The 23,128-nt window shown below is 43.7% G+C and overlaps 1 protein-coding gene across 2 annotated transcripts in view; it reads left to right on the plus strand.

Moving 5' to 3' along the window:
- Window positions 1-19,426, plus strand: part of PALM2AKAP2 (PALM2 and AKAP2 fusion) — a 267,625-nt gene extending 248,199 nt beyond the window's left edge. For both annotated transcript variants that reach the window (XM_058823307.1, XM_058823308.1), the window contains 2 exons: window positions 5,972-6,150; window positions 15,925-19,426. In XM_058823307.1, coding sequence (XP_058679290.1) covers window positions 5,972-6,150; window positions 15,925-16,017 — 272 coding nt within the window. In that variant the 3' untranslated portion in view covers window positions 16,018-19,426. The remainder of the gene's footprint in view (window positions 1-5,971; window positions 6,151-15,924) is intronic.
- Window positions 19,427-23,128: the final 3,702 nt, after the last annotated feature.

Consider the following 23,128-nt stretch of genomic DNA (forward strand, 5'->3'; position numbering starts at 1 on the left):
AAAAAACCCCAGAAACACACACCAGGCTTATTTCTGCGTAGTGATTTTTATTAAGCATATACCTGCATATGCTTTGCAAGTGCCTGTAGGGTTTATTAACAGTGGTCATTGTGAAAAAGTATCCATTCTACCAAAAGTACTTAAATGCTGTCTTTATTTCCACTGGTGTAAATACAAGCCAGTGGTAGTAATTTTCTTTTGAAAGTCATGGTAAGTTTGAATCAGAAATAGATTTAGCCCATTATTCAGTATGATTGTGAACTTGGAGTTTTATGGAGCACATAAATAGAGAATACTTAGTTTAGTTTCTTCTGCAAAGAGGATGATCTTAACATGTATTTTTTGAAAAAAATGTAGCAAATACCAGTCTTTTCTTTGAAGTGCTATTGTTATAACTCCTAGTATAGCATTTTCCATAGGGATCCTTTCTAATCTGAGGTGTTCTGAGAAATATCTGACAACACATGAGATACAGCGCACTACAGACGTCAGTTAGGAGGACTTGTTTCATAAAGGTGTGCTCATGACTGTGTTCAAAACCAGCATCATCTGTAGTGAAAGTGCTCGAAATGGGGTAGATAATGATTGTATTTTACTCAGAAGTGATGTTGGATGGGCTGCTGACACTAATGCGTGTTTTAACAGAGCTTCTAGGAAAACAACATATTTCTGCTTTCTCTACACAGAAAGGCATTTACTTTGTGTCTGTAAAAATGTTTGTCGTAAATTACATTCTAGAGAAAATTATAAACTTCTGTTTATAATGAATCATTCCAGACAGTTTCCTTTAAATGTCCAACTGCCATATGTTCAAGAAAGAAAATTGGGATCTCTTAGCCAATGACTCAAGCTACTGCAATTTGCAGCCGATGACAAGGCAAAGAAATAATTTCTAGGAAAAGATGAATATGTGTCATTGTTTAAGACTATCATTGATCAAAAAACCCACAAAGAACATTGGCAAAGTTCTTCTTAGTTCTTCTACTTTTAGTGCTTGCTGAACAGCAGATGTGCTCAGCATAGCTCTCAGCTGCAGGACCCTTAGCATTGGAAGGTGTATAACCTCACCTCTCATAAAGTTCATCTCCTCCTTGCGGTCCCTTTAGCCAGCTATATTGCTGTTAACACCTGCAGGCATCCTTAGAAATAGGGTGGAGGAATACCATGTAATCTCTTGAGAGATTGCAGCAACTTCCCTTTTAATAGTTACAGGATCTTTTCAATATTTGTGAAAAAAAGTCAAAATATAATTTAGGAGAGTCACAAACATCAGGCTATTAGGACAGACAGAGCAAAGGTGACATACAGATCAGAAAAGAAAACCTGCTTCTGCTGGGGCCAGTAAGGAATATGCTGTAGAATATGTCTGGTACTGTAGTATGTATATCTAGTTTCACAAAGAAAAATAATAGCAATTCTACTACTGATGGTAGTAATAAAGAAGAAACAGAGGTATTTCTGTCAGCAAATTGCCTTTTCCAAGGAAAGAACTGGCACTAACATCAGGATACCTCAGCAGGAAGGGATTAAGAGGTCAAGTATAAATTTGAAAAATCTGTTTCTAATCCTTAAGTGTGGAAGTGCATACTTACTGTTTTGAGAAGGCATAATAATAAACTTAATTAGCAATGGCCTAAAAATCAGGCTGTATTTAGGTGGTGGTCTGGGCAGAGTAGCTTTTTTTAAGACTCCTGATGTTTCCTGACTACTTATTACTGCTGCTCCCCTTCTGTGCTTTGAACCGGGTGGATACTGACATAGGTAACAGAAAGACAAACCATGAAAAGGGACTGCAGTGAACTGCAGTGTAATTTAACTGAAGTGTGGCAGATTAACACAGTTCATGTAGGTGTATATGTGCAGTAACTGCTAATTACTTTAGATAGCAAACAGTCTGTCTTTACTCACCCTGACATGCAACTTCATAGAACAGATGGTAACACTCAGTTTGTCTGCCAATCACTCAGCACAATCCAAAAGGTCTTTTAGTAATAAACTTCTGTACTGGTAACAATTATCCTTTAAAATTGTTTGTTGATGCTTTGAAACAACCTTTTAACCCATCTCAGACCACTGAATTGAGACGCAGAGTAATTTCATTGGAATATGTACATTCTTCTCCAGGGCACTCCTGGAAAGGTAAAGATGAAGAACCTATGTGAATTTTTCCCAGAAAAGTTGGGTTTCCTGCATGAGGAGACTCAAGAAAGACCAAATTGCCAGAGTATTGCTGGATGGATAGTCTCCATGGATCCCAAAATATTTCTGGAGCACTATTTAAAACTGAATGTCTCCTGTGTTGTTTTGTTGGAGCTCCTGCTGCGCTTGGTATGGTGTGAGCAGCTGCACAGCAAGACAGTGGTTTCCTCCAACAACGTGCAGGTGGTACAGCATCTCTCCTGAGCAGAGGAGAGGGGCCTGTCTGATAGTTTATTTGAGCAGGATGATGAGTGTGTGACTTGAGACATGAGAATCCAGCATAAGCATGGTCATGTAATTCCCGTGGTTTTTGTTATTCCTTTTATTAGAAGTAACTTTGAATATGCAGGACTTGTATCTAAGTTCCTGTAGTGCCTGGCTCTGAGTAGTCCTGTTCCTCAAAAGGAGGTGTGAGAATCATTACAGGGGAGGTCTCGGTTCAGTGAAGGCTTTTCATCTCCAGCCAAACCCTTTGTCAATATCTGTTGTGTCAGGATGAGAGATGGGGAGTACCTAGCAGAGAAACCATGCCTGAGAGGTACTTTGGGAAGCTGCCACATCTGCCTTTTTGGTGTTGTCACTAAAGTATTGCCAGGTGAGGCATAAGGCTCATTGGGCTTGTGTGCAGGCACTCGAACACTTGCACAAGCATCAAGGAGAACTGCCCCCCATGCCCATCTTCTGTTGCCCTCAGCTGATGAACTAAGTGAGAGAACTTCAGTGGGTGTTGAAAGCTCAGTGATGAAGTTGCAGCTTAGACACACAAGCAGTCAGGTACCTCTAAATTGTCAGTAACTGTGAGGGATGTGTATGTGCTGTCCTTTTCTTTCTTCTCTCTACTTTCTTACCCTGAGTGGCAGCTGTGGAGTTTAAGCCTCCATCAGAGAAACCACTTCAGCTTCAAAACCATTTTCCACTTCAGTTTTTCTCTAATAAAGACCTATGTTTAGGAAGCTTCTCAGGTTCAGCCATAGCCTGAAGATACTTTTTTTGTAGTGGGAAGAGGAGCAGAAACTTCGGGCAAGATATTTCATGGTCGTTGCTAAATTTTTAATGCCTTGTATGCATGTACACAATAAGGAACAGATATAATACATATGTATGAACTCCCTCTTCAAATCAGAATTATGAGAAAGCCTAAAGTAGAAATGTTCATGGAAGATGCTGTTTCGTTACCCCTTTATAGGCAGTGGTATGGAAAAAGAAAGTTAATAATTTTCTCCAGGGATTTCTCTGGAGTGCTCATCAGTCATCCCCAGAATACTTCCAGGAGTGCCTTAACAACATACCAACCGAGTTCACTTGCCTTTTGCTTTCTTACTCCCTCCCTAGTGGAGGATGTCTATGAAGTGGAAGAATCTTTGAGACACACTTTATTTACTGTTTGCTTGTTTGCGGTTTTGCATATTTGCATTGTTCACCTGGTTCTCAAGAAGAGCAGAGAAGCCGTGTTTCACCTGGAGTGGTAATGAGGCTATGTTTTACTAGAGGAATCTTTTTTTTTTTTTAATGTACTTAAGCAATCCCCTGAGTCCAGCACAGACTGGTTTCCTGCTGAAATGTCTTACTTTGAAAATTTTTCTCTGCTATGCAAATGTCTTAAAAAAATTTCAACAGCATCTCTAAGTAAAAAGTAAATGTGTGTTTATAGATTTGGGATACTGTAGCCTTCATATAAATACAGATACATATAATATGTGTACATATATTGTATATATATATATATATATATATATATATATATATATATATATATAAAATATATATATATAATATATATATATGTACATGCAATACAAAGCTTGGAGTCAATGATTTCTTGGAGGTCTCTTCCAATGTTAATGTTTTTCTCATCTGTCATAATGGAAATTGATGGGGCTTGCATCTGGGGCAAACAGTCCTGCATGAAGATATCCCCTTTCTTAAGTGGAAATCCCCAAAACCTACAATTTGCATTGTTTGCCAGGTGAAGGGGAATGAAAGGATCTCTTTTCAGCCATTAGGCTTGTTTGTAGATTTGAGCATCCTGTGGTGTGTGTATCGCTGGAGGAGGTACAAGTTGGGCAGACATCTGAGAAGCCTCATTCTTCCCCCATTACATACATCCATCCAAGGCAATTACTAGTGTAAGGATGAAGTCCTTAATCACCAAGATATCTGAACCTTAATCAGGCCTTTCATTTTCACCACACTTTTTTACCCAGTGGGCCTAATTGGCAGGGTGTCAGTAATTTCAAGTCTCTCCTGCTGATCAGTCTAAGCTGTCACACATGGGTGCAGCTGGGCAGCTCAGACCTTCTGTTGGTCTCTGCTTTGGCAGCATAACTCCTCTTTATCTGTGGAGCAAGTTTTGATGAAACCCAGAGAAGAGCCTGTCCTCATAGAAGCTCCCCCTTCAGTTTCTGGTAGGGTGTTATCAAAAGGATGGATTCCCATCCTCATCACTGCCCAATTAATTAAGCTTAAATCAATTAGGCTAAAATTAAGCTTAACTTAATGAGAAACTAATCATACTGGGTTTTTCAACACTGATCAGAAATGGAAAACCCTGGCAGGGGAAGTTCTTGTAAAAGTACCTCTGGAGTGTTGGCTCGCTTCTACTTCCAAGAATAAATCGTGTTGATTTTTACAGGAGATGTCAAGGCTGCTCTCTAGTGGCTGCAACTGTCATGACGGTTTTTGAAGGCCCAGCTAGGGTTTTCATTTGTTTTATCAACAAGTTTCCTGAAACTCAGCGTGATCCTTCTGATTATTTCACTTATTTTTGAGGGGTTTGCAGTGGGTATTTTTCTCTTTCCATGGTATTTTTTTTTACATTCATTGAAGTGTCTTATTTCAAAGAGTTGATGATGGTCAGATGGAAAAGGAAACGTGATTTTGGTTCAGCATTTCTTTCTCCTGTCACAGCTGAGAACCTCCACATATCATTCCCATGACCTGCCACTGTCGTCCTCATTTTTCCCAGCAGGACATGGTGGGTGGTTCACCCCAAGTCAGCCCCTGGTGATGGGAAAGGCAGGCTGTCCTTCCCAGAGAAGTATGGGTTGTCCACCTGTGAGTCCTACTGCAGCTTACAGGCTTTTCCTGGAGTGTCTTTTACCTGCCTTTGGGGTCACTGTGCTCAAAACAGTGACCTTCCGTGGGATGCAATGGACTCAGCCAGAGAGCAAAATGAGTTCTCTTTGGCTTTCCTTCAGGAGGGAACTCAAAGGCCATATCTGAACCAAGAGTTTATAGGACAGAGACCTGATCCTCCCCTGCCACATCCTCCTCTTTGCAACCTGCAGGAAACTGCTGCAGGGAAGAGCAGCGCTGAGGATCGACCCAAAGCCTTTCTTGCTTACAAAGCAGATAAAAAGCACTGGAAAAAGAGAAGGCAGCTGTGTTTAACAAGATGCCTTCTTTGGATGTCTCGTGCATGGTCTCTGTGTTGCACTGGCTGAGCAAGAAAAAAATCATCTTGTGGTTTTCCAGAATCTTACAAGCATTTCCAAATCACAGAAATGTATCCTGTAGGAGGAAATGGATATTTCAAGCAGGTACTTTCGTAAACGGTGGTTTTGTAAAAAGATTTTGTAGTGGGTTACAGGAAGAGGGAGAATTTTTTTTAAAGTCTATAACCATCCTGATTTACCAGATTGTTTCATAGACTTCATTCCAAAATGTTTCCTCGTTCAGAATCTGCTGGAAATGCTTCTCCAGCTGTCATCGTTGGTAAACAATTAGTGAGTTCTCAGCTTAGAAGGGGTCATTGTTTTTCATGTCATTGCAGGGAAGATAGAGAAGATCAAGCCTCCTCCATCCCCCACCGCAGAAGGCCCTGCCTCGCAGTTGGACCCTCCACCCGAGGAGTCTGCAGGAGCCCAGCGACCCAAGAACCTGATGCAGACCCTGATGGAGGATTATGAAACACACAAAACCAAGAGACGAGAAAGGATGGATGACAGTGCGGTAAGCGCAGTTCTCCTTCTCCCTTCATGCTCTGTGATAGAGACCATGACTTGCAAGAACCAGCAGACACTGAAAAAGGTCCTTTCACCAGAATCTGATCAGATCACCTTGCAAGTGGGTAAGGACTTTAACACATTGCAAGGGGCAGGTGTTCGAAACGGAAGGATGCAGGCCAGTGAAGAGGAAGAGTGTGTCACTGCAAATATTAAAGGCAGCTCATATTATGTTTAATTTTCACTAATTATGTTAACTAATAATAAGAGCAGTGTGTAGCTGCCCTGTAATTGGCAGATTCACACATCACCAGGACCCTCCAATGGTTTATTTTAGTAGTGCATTGAAATTTGTGGATCAAGCATGTATTCACACCTGTGTTTGTAGACTGCCCCCCGCCATCCCCAAAATCCAATCCAAGTGTGCTCAGTCTTCACTGTAAGTTGATAATTTCCCCAGAAACCAGCAGTTGTGGAACTAGAGTGGGAGTTAACTTGGATCCTTCAACAGCTGGCACGTTGTTGCTGGATTTGTTGTCTTCCTTCCACACAAGCAGTAGTAGAGTTCATCTGAATCAAGGTGTTTCTGAATTAAGGTAGTCTTTATTAGAGACACTAGTAAGGAGAGCTACAGATTTTTTAGCTGGAAGTATCAAAATTCAGGAAAATTTCTTTTTCCTAAGAGAGCATGAGCTGTTTCTTATTCAGTCATTATTATTGTGCAATGAGTGCAGAAGGTAGTAAGATACAAGTTCAGTGTCAGAGTCAGTATTTGCTGAAGCAGCCAAAGTCCTCCAGACATTTCCCAAAGATGTCTGAACAATGACCCTACTGCCAAGGATCTCCAACAAACTGCTTTCTAGTAGTGTTCACTAAAGTCAGGTTCTTATTAGGAATATAGATGTAAGTGAAGTTTTGTAACAGAAGTACTGCACTAGTGTGGCAGCTTTTAGTTGCTTGTGGATATTGCACAGTAACAAAAGGCAGTAAAAATCAGAAAGAATGCAATGTGGAGGGCTCCTGTTGCACTTTTGTTGGCTAACTAAAAATGCAGATAGATTTGTTTCCAGTGCGCACCTGAATTTCTGGTCCCTTATTCTACTGAGGCCACTGAAGAACAAGGTTCCATTGCCCATCAGACTTCTACAGCAAATAGAAAACCAGCTTGTGCGCAGGAGCATGTCTCGTTCTGGCAGTGGCATCTTGGGGCCACATCTTAGGAGGGAGCCACTCTCTGGTTTCTCTCCCTCCCCAAAGCACCCAGTGAAACAGGGTGGTCCCACCTGCTCTGGTGGGTGCTGTTTCCTGGCATCTCCCCAGAGCATCTGTCCCTGAAGGTGCTCAGAGGCTTGCATGACCTTTGCAGAAGCTGAGAGGAACATTAAAAAGAGTTGGGTGTAAAACACCCACTGTGCAAACCAGCACTGGAGTCCAACACCGAGACCATTGGCCTGGTGGCTGCAAACTTAGAGCAGCTGCTCTGCTCTGGGGTGGCACTCAGCTCGTACTCACTCTGTGCTCTTCCTCTGCCCCTGTGAAGAGTGAAGGTGACCTGCCCAGCCTGTGAAGTGGTAGCCTGTGCTGGAATCTTATGTCCTGCTCATTTATTTACCTGAGCACAGTTCCTCAAGTGCTTGCAGAGCTGCACACATGCTCCCTGGAAAGTGGACTGGCCACAGTTGCCTGGTCTCTGCTGCAGTTTGAAGTGATGTCCTGTCCAGAGTGCTGGTCAGTGGTCTGGGCAGTGTCTGACCACAGAGGTGTGCTCTGGGTGCCGTCTCAGCTCTCCACTGCTGCTAAAGCTGTACAGCCACTGACAACCCTAAGATGCACTGCCAGACCATTGGTGCCACTGAGACAACCTGTGGGATAGATCCTTTCCTGGCATGAATTTTCAAGGCTTCAGTGAATTTGAAAAGTCCCAGTGCACACCAGTGTCCCACAGTGTTGAGGTTCATCGTCATTCTCCTCCTCTGTAAGCCCACTGCATGAAGCCAAACAAGATTTTTTTGCTGCCCACCCAAAATCCTATTAGATGTCTGTGTCCTGCAGAGCCCAGAGAGAACTTCCTGAGATCAGTGGGAGTGTTTTGTTTCTTTTCCCTGGCTTTTTCCACTCTCCTTTGGTAAACAACTCTGCCATTGCCTTTGTCTTGTCAATGGTATAATTTTAATAAGAAGTGCTGCACTTGTACACTGTCAGTTTGAGTGAATATTTTGTAGTCCAGGCTAAGCAACTATTTATTTAAAAGCCAAATAGCTTTAATTTGTCAGCAGAGAGCATGTGAGCAGTGTTCTCAGGAAAAGGGTTTTCTGTAACTAAAGAAACAAAATAGCCAATCACTGCACTAATTTTAAAAATACATTAAATACAGCAGGATTAGGAGCATAACTGACAACCAGACAGGCAGCTGCTCCTTGGAGTGTTATGTCCTGAGAGCTGAATGTGGCTCAGCATTGCTCAGTGTGAGTGAGGAGAACCAGAGACTTCCTCAAGTACTGGAAGCAGTCAGGGTGCCTGGCACAGCAGCCGTGGTCTCCTGAATGGAGAGCTTTGTGGAAAGGTTTCATGTCCATGGGAACTCCTGTTCATGCTGAGCACACCAGCAGTACTGATGTACAGAGATCCACTTTCACCCTGTGTAAGACACAACAAAAGACAGGAGGGTGGTTTCTGTAGGGCATTCACCCTCTGAGTCTCTCCTTCAGGCACCACCACCTTCTGTTTCATGTCTGGCTTGAGTGGCTTTAGTGGCTACAACGTGGCCTCTGTGGTCAAGGCTTGTGGGTCGTGCCTTTCAGAAAGAGATGGCAAATCAAGCACATCTTGGAAGAGCTGTGCTGCTCAGGAAGGGGGGCAGTTTCTTCCAGAGGATGTGTGGCAGTACAGGTTTCAGGAGATGAGTGAAAGAGAAAAAGCAGCAGCAAGGAAATGGGTCAAGCACTGATGGTAAACAAGACTGAGACTGGCCAAGCAACGTCATTAAAATAACACCAAACTGGCTAATCTTCACTTTTTATTTTTTATGACACTAAGTTGCTTGAAGTTTTATACTGTGCAATGTGCCAGTTCTTAGAATTTCTGTAATTTGTTCTTGTTTCCTAGTTATAACATGCTTGTTCAATGTACTAATGTTGGTCTTTTCCCTTTCTACCAGTACACCTGTAAATTACTGTCTAGCAAGGTTACTTCTGAGGTACTTTTCAAGTGCTTGTTTATTTTTGCTTCTTCTTGCATGGTGATTCCAAGTGCATGTTGCTACAGTTGTCATTTTCATAGTGTGTGCCAGTGACATTTCATGTAAAAAATATGTGTGTGTGTGTGTGTGTGTGATATTCCCTTATATCTCTCATCAGCAAATATTTGTGTGGCTGGTTTTCTAACCCTTGGATTCTAGTTACAATTTATGGCATGGGACGGGTTGTAATTAAAGGGATGAGAGCTGTTGCCTGGGACTGCAGCATTCCTGAGGTGAGAAATAAGAACTTCCCCTTAATCCCCCTTACTGTTTATTTAGCTGGCAAAGCTAAACCTGGGATCCAAGTGTCTTCAAATACTGCATGAAACTTCGGTGGCTTTCCTTTGGATTTGATTACAATGTATTTAATACTATGAAAATCTCTAGTATTTTATTTAAAAAACTTGCACACCATCGTTTGATCTATGGAAGAGTCAGATCTGAGTGCATGGCCTCAGTCTGTTTCATATTGTGAACCTTTCCTTGTCCTTGTCTGTTGTGATGTGATGACTGATCACAGTCCTACAACTTAGCATCAGTGTTTGTCTCAGGGTGGAATAAACCCAAATCTGCCAAATAAAGGGTATTTACAGTGACATTCAGTATTTAAGCAAAGTAGTAATTGGCACAGTCCTTATATTCCCAAAGCTGGACTTTGCCAAAGGAAGTAATTTTAAGAGCAGGTAGTTGGTACTAACGATAATGTTTGTTTCTGCAATGTTTGTTAATGAGGTGCTCAGTAATATGTGTATTTCAAATGCCTGTAATTTTCTCTGCAGATTGTGGTAATGACTGATACTTATTTGTCCAACATCACCACTTTTTCATAAACCTGAATCTTCTGTTTCTTTTTCTATTCCATAATATATTTGACCACATCAGCTACCTCAAGACAAGTACATGAACATTTTCTGACCTGGAGAGTAAAGCAAAGACAAGCCATTTCTTATTCATTAAATAATTTATAGTAAGTTTTATCACACTGATACGTGCCAGTGATTGATCTTTGTGTATTTATATAGTTAAATCAGTATCAGAGCACTGTGCTTTCAGAGTCCTGGTTTTAAACAGAGGTTGTGCCTTTTCTCCTTCATAATATATGCACAATAAGTCAAGATTTGTGAACAGCAGGTAGTGATCAGAGTGTTCAATGTTGTGTGAGAGGCAGAAGTTCAGGTGTAGTTTTTACAGGCCCAGGCCATGGTCTTCTGCTGGGAAGAATTTTGTGTCCAGCTTGTGTTATGGTAATGATACAAAGAGTAAGGAGCTGAAAAAGAGTGTGTTTGAATGGGAAATGGGCTAGAAATAAAAAATACTGTTGGACACAGCAATTCCTCATGCAGGTGAAAGTATGTTCTCTGGCTATTCCCTAGCATCCATCCTCAAACTGAAGAAACCATGTGATTCTCACTGGAAATCTTCAGCTGAAACTAGGCAGGTTGTTTCAGAAGCAACAGCAAGACTCAAGGTACATATGTCCCTACTCTCTACTAATCCCACAGCTGACCTGTGTCTCCTGTTCACCAGAGCCTTCCAGAATGCACTCTGGTGCAGGCAGGTGGCTCAGTTTTAATCATTGTAGCTGTGCCAGTTGTGCCTACCCTGGCTTGGGAGCAGGGGCATCCACACAGTGATTCTGACAGCTCCACTCTGGAAAGCAGAACACAGCAGAGCACAGTAAGTGCTGGAGTTCAGCTACTGCAGCAACTACATCCTGCTTCATTAGGGTAATATGTTGCATCTCCCCCAGATTCCTGCAGCCTGTAATAGCAGCACACCCCACTGGTGTTTAGAGACCTAAGTGCATGCCCTTATATAGGAAATCTTTATCCTCAAAACTCTCTGGTTTTGGCCTTACAGCTATACATACATTCAAATGTACAGGACACTAGCTTGAGTTTCCATAATGCCAATCATGCTGTAGCAGATAACTGCAGTAAGGTGATTTATGCAACATTAAAGGCTACTGCTGAAAATTTTTGTGTTACTAAACAGAAGATGAACTAGATTTCATGATACTAGATTTGATGGCATGGGGCACACAGTTCATGTTTTAATACTTAGAAGCAGCAATTTAATACTGCCACTGTCTTGTTTCAAGTAAACAAATTTTAGTCTCAGATACCCGGCTCCTCACTGTGTTTACTAGCAGTCTGGGTATTCAGTAAACAGCATTAAGTGGGTACAGTAAAGAAAATACCTTCATGCAGAAGAAATAGATGTTCTCTTGGTAGTTCCAGCATTTAAAGCATTTAGTTTATCATTCCTGAGCAGGAACACTCACATCTGCAGGAGCAGGCAGCCTCTTGCCTGCATTTGCGCTTCCCTCTCTTCATGCACACTGTGGTCCATGAATGTGTTTTCTGCAGCAGCTTTACCACCTAGTGCTCACAGAGTTTAGACATGCAGACCTTTGCATTTTCTGTTTTCTCTTCTTCTTTTAGTTCTTCCATATTCAGATGGAAATAATCAGTTAAATATTAAACCTCAGAAAAACTGTTTGCTTCCACATCAGTTTTGCTACTACTGTTCAACAAAAATTGTAATGTACTGTATAGCAGTCAGTTTTATGATTGCTCAAAAATAACACAACTATTTCAGTGGTTGTGATAAATATTAATTGGGCTAAAGAATATATATATGTGTGTGTGTGTATATATATATATATATATAGCTTACTCTTGTTGTCAGTAAAGGAGCTCTTATTAAAGCTGTAAGCTGTGTGCTGGGTTTGTAAAATCAGCATGATGATGGAAAGTCTCCATCTCTAGGATGGATAGAAGAATTATTCATATGCCACCTAAAAGTGGCAGCTGTTTCAATTTTTTCTCCAAAATCCTCAAAAAATAAATTAAATCTTCAAGGAAAGAACCTTCTGCAATTCTTAGCGAGACCTTGAGCGGCAGCCACAAGATCCATAAAGACGTTTTCTGCAGAGGAGGTGAAGAGCAGTTCTTACAGCCCTGCATATCTTTTGTCTTTCCCTCACACCTACTTCTCTTCTCCAAGTTCTTCCTCTTCTACTACAGCTGGTATTCAAATCACCTCTGCCAAATAAGACATTTTATGTAACATTGCTTTTTTCCCTGATGTGGCCTTTTCAATAGGACATAGTTCACAGGCTGGAGGAGCCTAAGCTTAAGTGAAGCCCCTGCTTCATGATCTTCCTGCAGTCGTGGCCCTGGCTGCCTTAGGACAGACACCCTGAGCACCAATCTGCCCCTGCCTGCCCCCACTCAGCTGATGCAGGGCATTATCAAGGAGGGTACTTGTGAAGCATTGACATAGCATTTTTGACTTGCTGTGGAGAGCCTGGGGGTGCTGCACTCATTATGGGTCTAGAGTCAGCCCTGATACCAGCCAAATTTATTTTAAAATTGAGATAGTTGGCTATTTTTAGGCAAGCGCTTTCCTGGGTCATGACTTCAATGCTCCATTGAGGAGTCCCAATTCCCCACTCAGTCATTCCAGTTGCGTGCTATAATTATGCCACTGTTTCCTCTAGAGGGTCTAAAACTGTCACAGCCTTGTAAAAACAAGGGTTGTTTTAGGTCAAACACTCTTTTCAATAGATAGAAGAATAGAAGAATAATTCTGGAATTACTATTCAAAAGGATCTTCAGTTTATATGCTGTACCATTTAGTGTTAATACTGAGCCATACTTGATTTCCTGCAAGGTGCAAGTCCACACGCTATGCCCTTATGGTACCTCTGATATGAATCTGGATACAGTTTTGCTTGGAGACCCAGCAGCATTTGTAGAAGCTGACAAACTGTGGGGTAGATGTGCTGAGCAGGGATAAATGGAAGAAACCCCATTGCCATCTTTGAAGACAAATAGAAGCTGACTGGTCCAGAGCAGGAATCTTCAAAGTTCAGGTGTCCTGACTGTTGCAGTCCATCACCAGAGACCATCCAAATACTGTGATGTCCAGGAAAGAAGCTGCCAATTTCAGGCTGTCCTAAACTATGCAAAATCAATTTTATTTTCAGCTGGCATATTTTGCAGACCAAATTCCACAGACCTTATTTAAAAATATGGTGGCAGTTTTAGTTTGCAATTTATGCTGAATGATGCACTGATACCCACTCCCAGTTTTTCTTCTCCATTGTTCAGTTTGAGGTGTCTTTTCTTGGTTTAGGCATTCTGCAGTGGGAGTAACTCCAGTATACCCCTTACAGGCTGATGGCTCAGACCAATTTTTTCCTACTGATTATTTCCCTTCCCTTCCCTTCCCTTCCCTTCCCTTCCCTTCCCTTCCCTTCCCTTCCCTTCCCTTCCCTTCCCTTCCCTTCCCTTCCCTTCCCTTCCCTTCCCTTCCCTTCCCTTCCCTTCCCTTCCCTTCCCTTCCCTTCCCTTCCCTTCCCTTCCCTTCCCTTCCCTTCCCTTCCCTTCCCTTCCCTTCCCTTCCCTTCCCTTCCCTTCCCTTCCCTTCCCTTCCCTTCCCTTCCCTTCCCTTCCCTTCCCTTCCCTTCCCTTCCCTTCCCTTCCCTTCCCTTCCCTTCCCTTCCCTTCCCTTCCCTTCCCTTCCCTTCCCTTCCCTTCCCTTCCCTTCCCTTCCCTTCCCTTCCCTCCCCTCCCCTCCCCTCCCCTCCCCTCCCCTCCCCTCCCCTCCCCTCCTTTTCCTTTTCCTTTTCCTTTTCCTTTTCCTTTTCCTTTTCCTTTTCCTTTTCCTTTTCCTTTTCCTTTTCCTTTTCCTTTTCCTTTTCCTTTTCCTTTTCCTTTTCCTTTTCCTTTTCCTTTTCCTTGGAAGCACATTTGCCCCTCTACTAGGAAAAACAGAAACCACTCAGCCCTGGTCCCTCCTTCTGGTGGTTGTTCTGCAAAAAGAGGAAGCATGGTTTTGGGCAGAATTTCAGAACAAAATCCCACTAGTGGAACTGGACTAACTTTGTAGCTATGGTCAGTGCTGAGAATGAGATGGAGTTTTTGTTAAAAATCATCTCTGTTGTACAGATTTTATCTTTGGGTCTTTGGCTTGTTGAGAGTCATAGTCAAAAGAAACTAAGAGAGCACAGAAATACTAATGCTGGCAAAGTCTGTCCTATCTTCAGCTCTTGAATGAAGATCTAGAGGTTACAACTGGCATAAATGCAGCAGTGCATTCTCATTCCCACAAGCAAAGTTATGGTGGCCTGTAATTTCAGCTGGCAGTCAGAACTGATTTTCTGATACTGCCAGTACCGTATGTATTCTTCCAACCACAGCTTGTCATAAGCTGGAAGAAGAATTTCTTTAGTCTTAAATTATTTACTTTTGTTCTAGTCAAGGCTTAAGTCCTCACTGCATGTGACTTTCTTCACAGAAGAATAAAATACCATCATCCTGTCTCAAAAGGTCATCTACTCTTCTGCAGTCAGGGATTGTGCAGAGCAGCTTGCAGGAAGCATTGGGGATGAGGGATGGCCAGCATTGCTTCAATGAAAAGTCATGTATTTGTTGTGGGATTTTTTTAACTGACGTAAAAAGCTTCAAAAGCTTGCTTCTTTGGGAGAGATGGTTAAAACACACTGAGGACAATTGACATTGCCAGCTCTGTAGTTTCATCATGGAGCTGTTATTCAGTGTTGGTCAGAAAGTAACACTGTCGTGGGCTTCTGTAAGAAGGCTCCAGGCACCTTTATATCTCATTCTGCTCTGTGAAAAACACCCACAGCCATGCATTATCTGTTGAGGAGTGCCTCAGAAGGATCACAATAATGCCTTTTGGTGTTGTTTCTTTTCCTTTTGACTTTCTCAAAACATGTGTCAAAACTGTTTCTTACATTTTTATTTATTTGTTTGTGTGTGTGCATATGTACAAATAGACACAGTGTGTGCATGTACCCGTGTGTATGATGTGTGTATATGAAATACATATAAACGTATCAAGTCCATTTTGTACCAGGCTTTGTAGGCCTTCCTCATGTAAATCTCCTCTCACATGTGCGTGGAGTGATTTTTCCCTCAAGGATTTCTCACTTTGGTCACAGTGTGCCGTAGCTGCAGCCCCACAACCACGAGAAGGGGCTGGGGGCAGGCACTGCTGCCAGGTCCTGCCTGAGAGGGTAATTTGCTGAAATAGGCGGCTGTCTGCTTCCTGGGCCTCATGTGCAGCTCCAGAGCAGCCTCTGGACAAAGCTGCAGGGTGCTTGCTTGCTCCTGCAGTTTTAGTTTGAAACTAAACTAAGCTTGGCCTTGGGGAGAGGACCAAGGCCTGGACAGGGCACCTGGGCTAGTAGAGGTCAGCTGGGGCTCCCTTGCAGAGAGCCGGATGCTGCCAGATAACTCCTGCCACTTGTGTCCTCCTGTGGTGTGGCTTTGCTCCTGTGTGCCATCTTCCCTCTCTCACACCAGCGAGTGCTTCCATTGCATGTCTTCCTTCCCACACAGGGTGTGGCACTGGAGCCCCGTGGGAGCGCCGGCCTGGCTGGTCCCTGCCCACCTGGCTGGTCTCTGCCCACCTGGCTGGTCTCTGCCCACCTGGGTGCACAGTGTGCGACGCCCTGAGGGCAGGGCCAGCTGAATGACATCCTGTGCTTTCCTTTTCTCTCCTGACCAGGTCCTGGAGGCAACCAGGGTGAACCGCAGGAAGAGTGCTCTGGCGTTGCGCTGGGAAGCTGGCATTTATGCCAACCGAGAGGAGGATGAATAACCACTCTGCAGTATGAAGACAGCAACCAGGCATGCCGGAACCAAAAAAATGAGAATGGAAGAAAGAAAAAAAAAAAAAGGCAAACACAAAAACCCACCGTGAAAGCAGCAGCATTTTAGTCCAGTATTTATTAAATACACAACAAACTCGATGCACATAGACACAGAAATGATCCAGCTCCTGGCAATCCTAAAACTACAGGAAAAACACACCTAGAAAACAGCCCCTTCTTCTTCCCTCCATCTCCCCTCTGAAATAATGCAATGGAGAGGGTGCAGGGGGTGGGAGGCCTTGGGGTGGGCGCAGGAGGGTGATTGCGCCCACGGACCAGACAGGCTGCAGGCATGTGTCAGGAAGTTATTTGTGGAGGAGTCTGCGGCCAGGGCTCACACCTGTATTTCTTGCTGACTGAATTGCCAGCCCTGCTTGTCCCCAGGACCATGGTAGCTCCTGTCAGAACCTCCTGCAGTTCCTTCACCTCCCACAGCCGCTGCACAAGACTGTCAGCATTAATTCGGCATACTCTTATCCAGCCACAAAACACAAAAATACTGCCCTCTGTTCTGTTTTTTTGAGGAGACTGAAGGGTTGGGTTTGGGATTGGGTTGGTTGGGGTTTTTTTGGGGGGGGGGTGTGTGGGGTGTGGGTTGTGCTCCCCTTTCTAGCAGTTTATCTGTTTAAAACAAGAAAAACCCAACAAACAGGGAGGCAGTTACTGCAAATGTACAATCCAGCAAACTCAGTCAAACAATCCTTGTGTTGCAAACACAAGCCATCACAATTTAGGAGTGGAATAGATGGGGATGAGAGCTAAGCCAAATGGATTACCTTAGCTTTAGGATCCTATATGCTTGCAATATCACCTGAACTCCAGGTTCTCAGAGCATATTTACGCAACAAAGTTTCTAAGTAGAAAATCTGTATTTAGCGGATGACAACTATTTTTTGATGGTGGGGTGGGAAAGAATGGCATATGTGTAAAATCTTTAAAGATGGATAATTTGAAGTAGAAAGGTAGTGGGAAAGGGATACAAATAAAGGACATTTAATTTTTAAATGAGGCAATAAATGAACTAAGCCAGACTCTGGCCTAGAAAGAGGTATGAAATAAAGAAGAAAGAGAGTTATGTCTTCAACTATATTTATACAACTTAAAAAGCCTTTGAAGTAGAGTGCTTTGTGGAAGTCTTCACGTTTCCAGGCAACAAAAAAGCTAAAGGGCATAATGAGTTGGAAGGAATGAGCAAGGAAGAGCAAACAAGGGAAGAAAATATTATTTTAGCTGTTCAGCCAGTGTTTTCAGCGCTACAAGCAAACCATAGAGCCTTTAGTTATTGCTTAGGCTTGGGATCAGCAGTGAAGGATTAGTGTCTGTGTGTGTGTGTGGGTGTGTGTGTGGGTGTGTGTGGGAGTGTGTGGGGGAGTGCATGAGGCTGGCATACCACAAAGTGTATGGCAGTGCGTGCACTGATTATTTTCTCCACAGCTGTTTACCAGCTATAGGGGTGAGTGCTATTTTTTTTTTTTTCCGAAAGGGGATATAAAAATAAGGCACTGAGTTAATGCAGTATTTGTGATATTAAAATTTGATCCAACATGGTATTTGCATGAGTCGCAATTGCAAAGTATTGACCAGTTTTGTAAGCTGATGATTAGGAAAAGAAATGTGGTATTTATTCTTGTGCTTCATATTTGTATGTAGTATAGAGGCTGCGGGTTTACTCTTTCTTATCACCAAGCAATACAATAGGAATATTTTACGACTAGGAACCATAATTTCTGGACTAGAAACCAAAACATTTGGGAGGTGATGGGAAAAAAGGCATCAAGCCTTTTTTCCCTAAAAAATATTCTTTCTTTTTTATAATCAGTTATTATTTCGGTATCTTTTTAAAAAGTCATCAGCCAGAATACTGTGTCCTCCCTAAGCCATTCTGTGGTTTCATGACCTGCTGTGCTGTTTTATCCTGAAACAGTGAGCTCATTTGAAATGAGTACCAATACTGTGAACATACTTCTGGTGCTTTTTTTAAACAAACACAAAGCTTGCAACCAAATTATTCACCACCACCACACTTCAGTTCCTCCAGCATGTGATTTCTGTCCATGGACACTTACAATTTTCAGGCTTATTTTCAGGGAACTGTAGTAAATACATTTATATCTCCCCATTGACTCAGTTCTTTCCCTGTCCCCTGTAAGTGCTACTGAGCTGAAGAAAACCTGCTGAACCAAGAGTTCACTGGATGAGGGCAGCAAGCTTATCTCAAGGAGAGGCACCATGGGGAGGTTCCATGCCTGTGAAAGAGTTGTGTATCTAATTAAGTGGACCTGTTTTTCAGGCATGGTAATCAAGGGTGAATCAAGGGCAATTCCTGTCTCAGGGTGGGTTGTTGCCATGCAGCTGTAGGAAAAGCACCAGCACCAGTGCAGCACTAGTGAGACCATATGTCTCACCTGTGTCAGGAAGATTCCTGGCCTTTGGGGAGAACTTAAGAGAGAAAAAGGAGTTTTCTGAGAATAGGAGATGGCCTCTGTGGTGTGGTGGTCTTGTATTAAATGGCATTCATCAGATTTTCCCCAGTATTTGCTCCTGAAAGCTGGGTCAACCCTGGACTACCTTCCCAGGAACTTGCATCTTTATTTTCTTTAGTCTGTAGGCCTGTTTTTCCTTCCAGCTTTCTCACTAGAGGCCAGTGACAATAATTACCCATCATAAGACATCTTTTCATGCTTTATTCTTTGTTACAGAAGCATTTCCTTTCAGCCCCTGCAACAAAAGTATTTCAGTCCAGGACAGACAGACTTTTCACCCAGCAGTTTTTCTCTTCCAGAAATTATGGACACTTTTAGTCAGCAGCACATTTAGTGCTGTGGTAACAAGAGTGAGATGCAGTTTACTTGCCTCTGTTATTTCATTTGCATGCTACCAAGCTTAGGTGTTTATAAGTATACGGCAGTAATACATATCTATCTATATATGACTATATCAAATGCAACAAAAGAGCACTATTGCAGAGTTAACTTTGTCTCCACAAAAGAAATGCTCAGATCCTTTCCCGTGGCAAAGACTGGTTTTAATGAAACTGTGTATTGAAAAATAGTTAAGCATTAGCATTTGTGATTATAATTGGTTTGAGGTTACAGTGCAGGTTTTCTGAACAATTTGTTTTTAAAGCTGCCAATTTGGGCTTCATCTTGCTCTGTACTGACATTTCTGAGGGAGAATAGACTAGTCTTGACTTGTTTGGCAACCAAAAGGCAGCATCTTTGTCATGACTTATCAACCAGTTTCAACAATACCTGGCTTTCTGTATGTTAACCACTTAAATGTTATCCTGCTTCTGTTTTATAGTGACTGTGAGGCCTACAATGCAAGTATATAATTATTTTCTCATTAAAATAGAAACCTGTGTTGTGTTTCTATAAAACTGCCTGTTTCTTCATGTTATTGCAGGAAGATGTGCCCCTGAAAGTTGCATGTAGCTGGAAGAAAGTGGCCTGTGTCCCACCTCCTGTGGCAATCACTCGGTCTCTTCCCGTGGCTCTTGACTTGGTGTCTCTGTCTAGAGGTGGGAGAGATCTCTCCCCACTTGGTGGTGTCAACTGCAGGAACAAGAGCATCCCTGCATATTTCTTTTCCACTGTCATGCTTGTGGAGGTTTGCAGATATGCAAATATGATATTGCAAATATGATCAATCTCATGACCTTTCTTTCCTTCCTTCACCCCTGCAGGAGCCCCAGTGTCCTGTATGGCAGAGCACACCCTTCAGCCAGCTGTCCATTTGTCCCACGCCTGCCTGCAGCAGCCAGCTGCTGGCCCATTGGCCTCACACCCCTCAGGGTCAGCCAGACGAGGGGAGATCCCCTGCCTTGCCCCTTGCCCCTTGCCAGGAGGCTGCTGCCAGCTTTTCCCTGCAAGAGCTGGAGGGGCCAGAGCACCGGGCATGCACCTCAGGAGGGCCACAGGGACTTGTTGGGATCTGGCCAGGTTCATGCCAGCCTCTGCCCCTCCCTGTGCCGGGAACAGTCAAGTATTTAATTACAGCCCTCTGTGGGAAGCAGCAGAGGACACTGGTGGTTTTGGTGGGAGTTGCCTAGGGACAAGTGCTGCCTGCAGTTCGTGCTCTCCATAACGCCAGCCCTCTTCTCCCTGTGCAGATAGTATCAGAAAAGCCCATGGAGAAAATCAGTTGTGGATTTACTTGCCAGTGTAGTAAATGGAAATCAAGAAATGGGCTAGAGAACAAGCTTGAAAATTTACCCACCTGTTCCAATCCCTCTGTCTTTGAAAAAAAAGGCATTGCTGTCTTCTCAACACAGGAGAGGCTTTCTGTCTTCCTCTGCCTTGCCTTGCTCTGTGCCAAGAAGGATGGTGTACTAGTGGCGTACAGGGGGAAAATGAACTCCTTGGCATCTTCTTTGGATTTTAAGTTAATTAAAAGTAAAAACTGGACTTTTGCAAGGAAGCATTCAGACATTGCAAAAGTAATTCAATGACACCAGTGGGTGGCAGCAGGTCAGGAATTTTGCAGTTGGTTCTGCTGTTATCAGCTGTTGTTATCTGTTTCATAACACACTCGGAAACATTTAAAATCTTTGTCACCCCATTGCATAGCTGAAATGGCATGTGCCAAACTTCAGAGTGTTTACAATGTAAGTAAGGACTATAGAAGAGCATTTTATCAATAATTTCTGTCATAGCCCCATGGAAGTTGAAGATACTGCACTTCATTTAGTTTCAGGTGGCTTTAAGAGGCCCCAGAACAATGGGAAAGCAAATGGAGAGGCAAAGAATCTCCTCTACAGAGCCAGGTTTGATGAAACTGCTCTAAAAGGAGGGAGAGTGTTTTACAGTGTTTTCAGTTGTGAATGGGCACAGGAGATTAAAAAATCATAACAGGGATTTGTAATGTAACAAAAGCAAGTCAGAGCAGAACAAACTGTAACAGGGTGGAGGGACAGAACTACAAATACGAGGATGGACTTCAGCACTAAAGATTTCCACTTACATTCTACCTGCTGAATTGATTGAGGGGAGCAGTGCAGGAAACCACTAGCAGTCTGCATCCAGCCCTCCACTCCTTCCCAGGCTAAAGGCTGAAAGCATCCTGGTGTTTCACATGGCTCAAGACTGAGATCCAAGGGCTATCCTGTCACTTCCACAATAACAGGGGGAAAACAAACTAACGAAATGCTAAACAACAAACAAGCAGCAGGAGAAAAATAACAAGAATGCCATCTAGAGTTCATGGTCTGGTGCTAGCTCTGCCTGAGCACTGATTAATTGGCAGCATAACCCACTGCTTTATCAGTGGGGTCTTTAGGAAGAGAGCTTTTGCAGTAAGCACTAAACGTGGCAAGCAGTGTGAGAGCTCCTGCTCCACTCCAGGCATGTCTCAGCTCTGCAGTGGATTGAGAATGGTATGCCCCCAGGAGCAGGAAATGATTCAGGCCTTGCTACAATCTAGAGTGTGGGAGCAGCGGCAAGAAAATCGATGAAGGAAGAAAAATGTGCAAAGCTGCCCTGTCCCATTCTCTGTTCCTGCAGATGGCACGGGGAGCATTGCGTGGTGGGGATTTGTGTGGCAGCAGTGACATCTGCAGGGGGGATCGCACTGACATGGTGAGAGCTTCATTTCCAAGGACGGGCCCCGAAGACAGATCCTTGGGGCAGCCAGTACGTGGGAGGGATGTGGTGAGCGATGCCCCAGGGCCCATTCAGTGCCGAGCTCACTGCTGTGGCACCCCTGCCACTAATGCAGGAAGGGCTCCTGTGGCCCGCAGAGCATCAGGCAGAGAGCCATGGCACATCTCAAAAGCCTCCCTTAGGGAGACACTTGGGATTCCCAGAAACAGCTGCTGTGCTTAGCATGCACACCCAGTGCCCTGGTCATGGCCCTTCCTGCAGGAGCTCCTGGGGCACACCATCCCTGCCAGAGAACCACTGCTGGGAACAACTGCAGGCTCTGTGCTGCCTTGGCAGGTGCAGGATCGTGGCTGGACACACAGAACACTGGACAAGGGGCCTTACTGCGCTGAACCCTTCTTGTGGGGCCTGTTACTGGCTGAGAAGGTGGATGCAGAGCAGGGGGAAGGAGCAGGAGGCTAGAAACTGCTCCACAAAATGGGGAGGATTTCATACTGAGCTGCAGCAGACACACCAGGGCAGTGCTGTCCCCATTGGGGTGTTACTCTGGTGACTCAGAGTGAGCCAGGATGCTTATGTACAAATGACCCCGACAAGTACTTCTTCCTCTTGTAGTATCTGAGAAATCTGAACTTACATTAAAGTGAGCATCAAGTCCTCAAGCTGCAACTAAAACACACTAAACCAGGAAAATGTTAGCAAAAACGCATGGACAATGACACGGATAATGACATGACCTTGATGAAATAGCTTTTCACAGGACTCGCATAAGGTTTCCAAAGTGTTGCTGGCAACAATGTTGCAGTGTTCAAAATTATTGCAGTCATTAGAATAGAGGAAAGAGGTCTCTGCGAAGCATTGTCTCCATGAAGAAAGGTGGAGTTCCCAGATATGCAATGGGAGTTGACTTGCTGGACAGCTTTCTAACCCCCACATTGTGTGGAGGCGGCAGAAAGTATTTGGCCCTAATTAATTGGAGTGAAAGAAGGAAGATGCCAAAGTAGGGCACTTGCTCACTCTCTGACAAGGCTTGTTTGCTTCTAAGACCGTGGCTTTGGGGTACAGCACCAGCCCAAGGTGGACCCAGACTTTCACAATATTACCTTTTCCTCTCCCTGCCCTCTCCTTGCCTTCTGATGTTCCCTTCTGGTTTCCACATGATGCTATTGACCCCCAGAATATGGCTGGTTTTGGGCACCAGGACTGGGTGGTTTCTATGGGCACAGAGGTATCTCACCTTGCCTGCACTGAGCCTTCTGACTGGCCACCCCTGCAAGGCCCCACCAGCTCCCAGACAGACTCCCTCCAGGCTGGTCTCCTCTCCCCAGGTATTTCACTGGATTCACACTTTGCCAAATCATCCTATTATCCATCCCATGGAAGATGGGTAAACTGAGAACCATGAGATAAACCTTAAATGGACTAAATCCAAATGTACCAAAGCACTTAGATAGCCATA

Source organism: Ammospiza caudacuta, chromosome Z (genome assembly GCF_027887145.1).
Source record: "Ammospiza caudacuta isolate bAmmCau1 chromosome Z, bAmmCau1.pri, whole genome shotgun sequence".
NCBI classification, from domain to species: domain Eukaryota; kingdom Metazoa; phylum Chordata; class Aves; order Passeriformes; family Passerellidae; genus Ammospiza; species Ammospiza caudacuta.